Raw genomic sequence first — 10000 nt, 5'->3', positions numbered from 1 at the left:
CCTGTTTTCTAAAACCAAGAAAACGTTACGTAAAACCCTCACATGTTTAAGCAGTGTAGCACAATAGCTTAGGCCTACACAATAACGTTAAACACAGAACCAGTCACTCTTCTCACATACGACAACATGACATGAAAATATAACCGGTTTCAAACATACCTCAAAAGAGTGTAAAGCCAACATTTAGTACAGTCGCCGGCCTGGCATGAATATGAAAATGGAAGATATCACGTAGACTGATAGGGAAAGTTCGTCAGTCTTCATCCTTCTTCAGTCAGATACCTAAAACAGGAGCCCGTCTGCTAACGTGTTACGAAAAACATGAGTCGAGCTTGGCTCCTTGACGGCGACTGATTTTCCAAAGTCGTTCTTGCTATGACATTGCCAGTGAGCTGTCGCCTGCATTACTTGCACGTGAAAAACCTTGTCAGTTACACAAAGGTTCCACTGCGGTCAACGCGACGGTATGCAGCCTATAGCCCTTTCCAATGTCTGACCATCGCTATAGTCTATTCTATTTACAACAATACACATTACCAAAAATACGAGTAAACCGCTTCGTAACACAGAAAAGGCTAGTTATCTCCCTTGTTTTTCTGATAAAGTTCGTAAAAGGCTACAGATGTAAATACTTTGATGTAAAGAATAATCCTACAAAGTTTCAATCACATCCGATGAACTTTGTCAAAGATATAAAATGTCTAATTTTTCCTTTGACGCTGACCTGTGACCTTGAAAAAGGTCAAAGGTCAACGAAACCATCGTTAAAGTGTAGAGGTCATTGGAGGTCACGACTAAACAAAATATGAGCCCGATCGCTTTGATAGTTTCCGAGAAAAGTCCAACGTTAAGGTGGTGTCTACGGACGGCCGGCCGGCCGGACGGCCGGCCGGACAGACTAACACTGACCGATTACATAGAGTCACTTTTTCTCAAGTGACTCAAAAATCGGTAATTCCCCCCCCCCCACCTCCTTCGGGACTTTTTGAAAGAGATTAGGATTTGTTTTTATACAACATTTAAAGAACTGACTGGAAAAAAAATCTGAGTTTCAAGAAACATTGTTTTTCTTGTTACCGTCTTACGTCTTAAATGATTAAAAGAATTGGTTGAGAACAAAACAGAATAAGATGGATGCTGAATTGGTCCCGTATGATCGCCTGGCTTCTTGAGACAAGAAACATCAAAAACCAACCAACCAACCAACCAACCAACCAACCAACCAGCCAACTTCCCCCTCCCATGTGAGTTCCTATTATGAAGAAAGGACTTAGTAGCGCTACTCCGTTGCTACACACTATCCCCAGGAATAGAAATCCAATTTCCGTTGATGGAATTCCCTAAGGACACCAAGAACTACAGAACCCCCACCCCCCCCCCCCCCCCACCCCCTCCGACCCAACCTTTTGTCGGTTCTCCCCCTTCAGTTCCACCAATCTAGTCAACAACAACAACAACAACAACAAAAACAACAACAACAACAACAACAACAACAACAACAACAACAACAAAACAACAAGAACAACAACAACAACGACAACGACGGATTAACTCCACCATATCGTCAGCCTGCGCTGGAACACCGCTCTTTCACAACTCCTGTCAGACAATTTGTCTGTGATTACGACAATCTCTACATGGACTGTCGATTCCGACTTATCTCCACTAAACATAACATACAAAACAAGTCGCGTAAGGCGAAAATACAATATTTAGTCAAGTAGCTGTCGAACTCACAGAATGAAACTGAACGCAATGCCATTTTTCAGCAAGACTCGTAGCATCGTCAGTCCACCGCTCATGGCAAAGGCAGTGAAATTGACAAGAAGAGCGGGGTTGTAGTTGCGCTAAGAAGGATAGCACGCGTTTCTGTACCTCTCTTTGTTTTAACTTTCTGAGCGTGTTTTTAATCCAAACATATCATATCTATATGTTTTTGGAATCAGGAACCGACAAGGAATAAGATGAAAGTGTTTTTAAATTGATTTCGACAATTTAATTTTGATAATAATTTTTATATATTTAATTTTCAGAGCTTGTTTTTAATCCGAATATAACATATTTATATGTTTTTGGAATCAGCAAATGATGGAGAATAAGATAAACGTAAATTTGGATCGTTTTATAAATTTTTATTTTTTTTTACAATTTTCAGATTTTTAATGACCAAAGTCATTAATTAATTTTTAAGCCACCAAGCTGAAATGCAATACCGAAGTCCGGGCTTTGTCGAAGATTACTTGACCAAAATTTCAACCAATTTGGTTGAAAAATGAGGGCGTGACAGTGCCGCCTCAACTTTCACGAAAAGCCGGATATGACGTCATCAAAGACATTTATCAAAAAAATGAAAAAAACGTTCGGGGATTTCATACCCAGGAACTCTCATGTCAAATTTCATAAAGATCGGTCCAGTAGTTTAGTCTGAATCGCTCTACACACACACACACACACACGCACAGACACACATACACCACGACCCTCGTTTCGATTCCCCCTCGATGTTAAAATATTTAGTCAAAACTTGACTAAATATAACAAAAAAGACCCCCCCCCCAAAAAAAAAGACATAAAAAGAAAAAAAAAGAAAGAAAGGAAGCAAACTTTAGGGTTAGGGTTAACCCTTACCTTGAGAAAGCAACCACTAGCTACCATACCATCACCCCAGCCATCCCCACCACCGCCACCACCACCACCACCACAAATAAAAAAACAAAACCCAACCCAACCCAAAACACATAGTTTCATTCAGACCTTGAGCATGTTCTCCTCCTTGAGCTCCTGCACCCTGGACTCGTCCATGACGAACTCGTCGGGCGTCAGGCGGTGCCGGAGCGGCAGGGCCACGTTCTTGGCCACCAACCGCTTGAACGTCATCCCCAGAGAGGCCACCTCAGCCCGGCGGTCTTGCTTATGCCTCTCCGCCACCATCAGCATGCGGTCGTAGTCCGACTTCTGCTTGGCCTGCTCGATGGTGTACTGGTTGGCGGTCAGGTCGGCCTTGTCCTTCTCGTCTGCCGCGCCTTGTGACGGTTGAGATAGAAGGGAGCGAGTCAGATTCATCTGTAGTGTCAGTTCAATGTTTTCAATGAGTAAGTACGCTGAAATGACTTTTCCTGGTCTATAGCTTTCATTTACAAATTCACTAACAAGCATTCTGCATGTTGTTGCAGTGCAGATTGATTATTTGCTTTCTTGCAGAACTGCCGAACTTTTTTTCAAATTGGGGGAAAGGGGCCTCAAACTTTGGAGACTATCTGAAACTTTGGTGGCTATTTCGGCAAATGATCTCTTCGAACCCAGGTACTGGGGTCTTGGAAGGCTGTCTGTCTTGGAAACTATCACACAATATGACAGGAGGATCATGAAGTAGGACGCCTTCAAAGACACCAGAACCTTCGTGGACAGAAGTTGTATTTACCGCGCAAATGTGACCCTCCACCACGAAATGAGTCGCATGTCACCTCGCGCGGTTCTGCGCTAGGCTTAATATAAGTCCGGGGAGTGTCTGGTAACAGTGTGAGGGTCACCTTAGTCACAGGCTTATAACTCTTTTCTAAAACGGTTTTCACCGCTGGATAAAGCATAACAAATTCTTTAGGAAAATGTAAAAATATGAAAATCATGCAAAAGCGACATGCGACTCATTCCGTGGTGGAGGGTCGCAAATGTTCGTTTTACAGAAGAATTTATTTTGTTTGGTTGTATGAACAATGTTAACGTAGATGTGGTTTTGGATTTTATTATTTTGTTTGCAAAGTTTTATATAATTATAAGAGTAAGTTACAAGAGACAAGGCCACTATTAGAAATATTTTTAAGGAATTTGAAATACAGATTTGAAATAGAAAAATATCCCAGTTTCATTGCTGGTAACATTACCACAATTGTAAAATTATGGTCCTCATAATTATGAAAAGTTGGTTTGGTAGTACGCTAGGTTGTGCAGAGATGTGATGATTTGTGTATATATATGTCTTTGCTTGTTTTTGTTTTTGTTTTTCTTTGACTGTATTATTATTTGACTGTATTATTATTAAGCAGGTAGTACGTTCATAATGCCCTCATTGTTTGCTTGTGTTGTTCTTGTAAAAAATAAATAAGTGGGAAAAAAAAGAACTAGTAGTGGGGCAACTCCCCGTGCCAAGAGGCACAGTCGGCTGACTGAAATCTTTTTTTTTATGAAACCCGAAATTGTCCGATGTTTGCATTTCACTCGTTAAAACTGCAGTCGAAAGGAAGAAAGGAAAGAGATCGAGAATGCTTTATGTCCTACAGGCTTTAAGGACAAGATATGGCTTTTATGATTCGAGTTTTACGCCCTCGTGGCTTTTGACGAGATATACAAGTGTATGCGTGTTTAGGTGGTATCAGCCATCTGCACTTATGGCAGAATGACCGAGGTCTTTTACGTGCCATTGTGGTGACACGGGGTTGGGACATGGCTTCCGTCTCTGGGTGTGCACATAAAGATGACCCGTGTCCGTCTCGGCCCGAATTCGAACCTGCGACCTTCCGATCACAAGTCCAGGGCTCTACCAATTGAGCTACCGGGCCCCCCACTACAGTCGACTGGCTGTGCTGCTGGCCTACGAAACCCTCCCCGGGTGCCGCCATGATGACCTACAAGCCGGTCACTAGTGTCTTGGAAGGTGGACTGCCTGCCTGTCTTCGAAACTATTACACAATACGATAGGAGGATCATGAAGAAGGACGCCTTCCAAGACATCAGGGCTTAGGTGCACGACAAAGTTGCCACCCAAACGGGAGCCACCCGCAGTGTCGGATTGGTTGAAACTGAGATGTGTTGTGATTTCAACGAATCAGAACTCGCGGTTTGTTCTCTCCTGTTTGGATGGCAACAACTTTTGGTTCGTGCACCTCAGTCCTGTACTTCCGTGGTACGGGTGCCTCCATCGTGATCGACTTACACGCCGGGATCTTGGCCCCCTTGGCAGCCATGTCGTCCATCAGCTGCTCAATGGGTACGAGGTTGAAGATGAAGAAGATGCCGTCCTCGCCCACCGTGATGAGGAAGGACTCGTCGTGACTCAACTTCATCCCCGTGATGGGGCCGTGCGTCACGTCATGAGCCCCGATGGACCAGTGGAACCGCTCCGTGGCCAGGTCGAACTCGCTCTCCAGAAATTGGAGTCTGATGCGTCCGTCCTGGGGATAGAGAAAGAGAGAGGGAATTGGGTGGTGGTGGTGATAGTGATGATGGTTGTGATGGTGGTGGTGGTGGTGGTGATGACGATAATAATAATGATGATCATGATGATGATGACGATGATGATGATGATGATTGTGAACCGCCCAATGGACAAGTCGAACTCGCCCTTTACACCCCCATTCCACACAACCGTTCTAGGTCCCGTTCCCGTGCCGACCAAGGACGGCTGCCGCAACAATGGAACGCTGCGCAAACGGCCGTTTTTGACATCTTTGAGCAGCGTCTGACCATAGTGGCAGCCGTCCTTGGTTGGTACGGGAATGGGACCTAGAACGGTTGTGTGGAATGTGGATATGACAACTCAGTGTGTGAGAGCGCTACCGTTGCGTTACCGTTGTTTTAAGCTCCTTTAACGATCCAAGCGTTCCGTTACCGATGGGTTAAGGTTCCATTACCGTTCATTCTGATCAGGCGGGGAACGGCTAACATTTTGAACATGCAGCCCAAACTCAACCGTCCCTACCGACCCTACCGTTCAAAGCAGTTCCGTTAACGATCATTTACGCTCCATTGCGGTTCTCTCCCGATCCCTCCCGTGCCCGCACCGTTCCTTGGTCGGGGGTGTAAGGGAGTGCATGATGATGATGTTGGTGACGATGACGATACTGGTAATGATGAGAACTCAGAACTCAGAACGTTATTACATAAGGATAAAGGTTTTAGGCTTAGCCTAATCTTCCAACCTGTCCTTGGAACATACTACAGAGAATAATTGTAAACGAAAGCAAAGACTGCGCACATACACTCACACACATCCACACACACACCCTCGTATACACACACACGCACACACAAGCTCACACACACACACACACACACACACACACACACACACACACACACACACACACACACACACACGCACACACACATGCACACACACACATGCACACACATACTCACACACATGTTCGCGCGCGCGAGCGTGCGCTCGCTTACCTACACACATGCACATGCTATCATTTCATACATAAAAGGAACAGTATCTAATCAAAGTATTAAACTAGTAAAACATCAAAATAATGATCGAGTATAAACATAAAAAACAAAGCACTTAAGAGCATTGCATGCATTATCCGAGTACACAATGGAAACTAGACATCAGGGGCAGTTTATAGTGTGATCAAATGTGTGTGCAACTGCCTTTTAAAGGCCTTTAATGATGCGGATCGTTTGATTTCTATTGGCAAAGAATTCCACAGAGATGATCCTGAAAAAGCTAAGCTGGATTTATAAAGATATATACGAGGAATTAGAGGAAGTAAATTTTGAGACCCATACCTCTTCGTAACATGTGTAAAATAGGATTGCACATAACTGGGCACATCACCATGAACTAATTTATACATAAAGACAGCCTTATTGTATGCAAGGTGGGTTTTTAGGGGAAGGAAATTAAGGCTGTTTAACTTCATTTCTGTAGACATGTGCGATTCATACAGGATAAGTTTTGCAGCACGACGGTACAGAGAATTGAGTTTTGATAAGTGAACATCACTGCAGCCATCCCACAATGTCGAAGCAAAATTAATATGAGGCATTATATGAGCATGAACGAACATTTTTAATGTTTCAGACTTCGCATAATGTTTGAGTTTTGACAACAAATACAAATTCCTTGATAACACTTTGCAGAGGTTGCTTATGTGTGTTTGCCATTTCATTTCTTCATCAACAGTTACACCAAGTATGCGATGTTCTTTAACTTGCTGTATTTGAGTTGTACCTAAGGACAGTTGTAATTTAAGAGGACTTAGCTGATGCTTTTGTCTTGTGGTAATAACAATGCTTTTAGTTTTTTCTGGGTGCAGTATCATGGCATTTGATGTGCACCATTTCGCAACTTCGTCCAAAGTGTTCTTCAGGGAAAAATTTACTGATTCCAACGAGGTGTTACTGGTATGAATAGACGAATCGTCTGCAAAAAAATATCGCATTTGCCTTTATCATCCGATACATGTGAAGGCAAATCATTAACGTAAATACAAAAGAGAATAGGTCCTAATATAGACCCTTGAGGGACGCCATGTCTTATTAGTGCAGTAGACGAATTCTGGCATTGTAGAGTGACATACTGTGTCCGGTCAGCAAGATACGATTTAAAGAAGTCACAGACCGAATCGTTTCTCAAATAATAGTGTAATTTTTTCAGCAATATGGAATGATCGACTAAGTCAAATGCTTTCTTAAAATCCAAAAACAATGCTCCTATAACTTCAGACTTGTTCATTGCTGACAGCCAAGCTTCACAGAGAGACGTAAGAGCTGTGTGGCAAGAATGCTTGGACCGAAAACCGGATTGAAACTGATGGAACAAATTTTGTTCTTCCATGTAAGCAAGAAGATGCTTGTGCACATGCCTTTTTAATGATTTTGACAAAACAGGCAGCAAAGAAATGGGTCTAAAATTACTTGGGTCTGAGAGATCTTTACATTTGGGAAGGGGTATGACTTTGGCGCTTTTCAATTTAGACGGAAAAAAGTTCTGCTCAATGCTAAGGTTATATACAAACGTGAGCGAATCCACAATATACGGTAGAGAAAGCTTCAATAACTTCACGGGTATTTTATCCGGACCCATGGACTTTTTATTCTCCAGGTTTTCAATAAATGTTCCGACCTCATGAACTGCAATCGGAGGAATGATAAACGCTTCATGAGAGAGAGAGAGAGAGAGAGAGAGAGAGAGAGAGAGAGAGAGAGAGAGAGAGAGAGAGAGAGAGAGAGAGAGAGAGACAGACAGAGAGAGACAGACAGACAGACAGTCAGACAGACAGACAAACAGACAGACAGACAGAGAGAGAGAGAGAGAGAGAGAGGGGGGGCAGTTTGACAGACAAGCACAACCATTACACTAACCTGCATGCCGAAGAAGACGCACGTGCCGTCACTGTTGAAGCACATGGCGGTGATGGGGTTATTCTCAGCGTCCACGACCCTGATGGTTCGCAGGGGGGTCTTCTCGGCGAACTTATCCGCGCTCTTCTCGTCGTTTTTCTCGTCGCTATTCTTGCCGCTCTGTTCCGGCCGAGGCTCGTCGCCGCGCTTTTCGAATTTCTGGTTGAACTGACACTCGTACATGAACCCGGCATCATACTCCCCTAGCATCAGCCAGAACTTGGAGTCGCCCTCGAGGTACACCGTCTGTAACAGTGTGGGGAGGGGGACGTTGATGAAAATACATGTGTTAAATGAACTGTTGAATTGAATGTCCATCACGGGTAAAGAATTCAAAATACCGGATATTACATCGGAAACTGATTATATCCAAACCGGTTGGTACTTCTTTTGTCTGCAACAATGTGGGGAGGGGGACGTTGATGAAAATACATGTGTTAAATGAACTGTTGAATGTCCAGCACTGGTAAAGAATTCATAATACCGGGTATTACACCGGAAACTGATTTTATCCCCCATACGTGAGAGAGACACCCGTGAGATAATAATCGTTCAAATCACACGTGTGTATATCATGTAAATGAGGTCATGTCAAGCAAGTCTGGCAAGGCCCTGTTTTTCCACTGCTTATGATGCCAAAGTCACCGAGACAAACGTCATTATAGAAACAAAAATTGCGCTCGCTAATTACCCTCGATAAACTAACACGTCACGCCACAGTTTCAGAGTGACGTTTCTTTGCTTTGACGTAATAGATTGCACGAGGCTTTAGAAGAGATCGAGGTTCCAAAACAAGCGTCTTCAATTTAGCTGCCTCGACTGCAGGACATTTTCAGTAAAATACACGTAAGTACAGTATGTAGGATAAACAGAATACTACATGGCTTGCTGTGTCGTACCAGATTTACACTCGTTGCTTTTTCAAATAGTGAACAGCTCGCTTTCGCTCGCAGTTCAATATTAAAAAAAACCACTCGTGTAAATCGGGTACGACACAGCAAGCCATGTAGTATTCTCTATATATCCAAACCGGTTGGTACATCCTATGTCAGCGACAATGTACTCGCTGTGTTTCAGACTTTTAATTGTACTGGTTGGCACAACATCGACTAGTTTCTCTGAAAGCCATGATGATCCGCGTACTTGAAAAAAAAAAGGAAAATATTGGAGACCGGAACCGGAACAGTGGTTAGCATGACCACTGACTTTAAACTGTTTCAAGTCCATAGAACAAACTCTCTCGTATATATATATATATATATATATATAACAAATTCAAGGAAAAGAAAAGCCAAACAAAGAATGTCAAGTGGCAGCCCAAATTTTCGACCTGTTGCCAGGCCTTCCTCAGGGGCGTGTAATTCTGCGAGACGCCAATTCATGCATCAATTACTAAGCAACACAATACCATGGTTATTTTAGTTACGAATCACAAAGCAAATATTTCAAAAATAAAATTTACATTCAAGCTTAGATCTACTTTCGTTTTGATTGTAATCAAAACAAATGTACACGTGCGAATTCCAAAGTTATTACGTCAAAGGTATACGTATCTTGTAGTGACGTATTCGTCGCTGATGACGTAATTTCAAAGTTCGAACAAAATGGATACTTATTCTTGCCGTGAACAGGCAAAAGTATCATTCTGATGTCTCTTCAATTAAATGCGTAAGTACTTTAACACATTTGTTTATGCCAAAGGTTTGCATAAAGATACAACACTTAACCCTTCGGACAGAATACATAAACAATATGTATCTCAACTATATGAATTCGAAGATCAATAGAGAAGATCCACTAAGATTTAGACATCTTCATGCTCATGAACTTTTGATAACATTCCGACAAAACATTCTTCGACGACAAATTT

General features: G+C 42.7%; 1 protein-coding gene and 1 long non-coding RNA gene across 3 annotated transcripts in view; both read right to left on the bottom strand.

Moving 5' to 3' along the window:
- Positions 1 to 568, bottom strand: part of LOC138971141 (uncharacterized) — a 1131-nt gene extending 563 nt beyond the window's left edge. The window contains exon 1 of the long non-coding RNA XR_011457176.1: positions 160 to 568. This is a non-coding gene — a long non-coding RNA (uncharacterized lncRNA). The remainder of the gene's footprint in view (positions 1 to 159) is intronic.
- LOC138971134 (cilia- and flagella-associated protein 44-like) overlaps positions 1 to 10000 on the bottom strand; it is a 236935-nt gene that overhangs the window by 191942 nt on the left and 34993 nt on the right. For both annotated transcript variants that reach the window (XM_070343761.1, XM_070343764.1), the window contains exons 11-13: positions 8092 to 8376; positions 4931 to 5168; positions 2755 to 3023 (exon numbers count right to left, since the gene is read on the bottom strand). In XM_070343761.1, coding sequence (XP_070199862.1) covers positions 2755 to 3023; positions 4931 to 5168; positions 8092 to 8376 — 792 coding nt within the window. The remainder of the gene's footprint in view (positions 1 to 2754; positions 3024 to 4930; positions 5169 to 8091; positions 8377 to 10000) is intronic.

This window comes from Littorina saxatilis, linkage group LG7 (assembly GCF_037325665.1).
Source record: "Littorina saxatilis isolate snail1 linkage group LG7, US_GU_Lsax_2.0, whole genome shotgun sequence".
Lineage (NCBI taxonomy): Eukaryota > Metazoa > Mollusca > Gastropoda > Littorinimorpha > Littorinidae > Littorina > Littorina saxatilis.
This window is presented reverse-complemented; position numbering and strand designations above follow the sequence as displayed.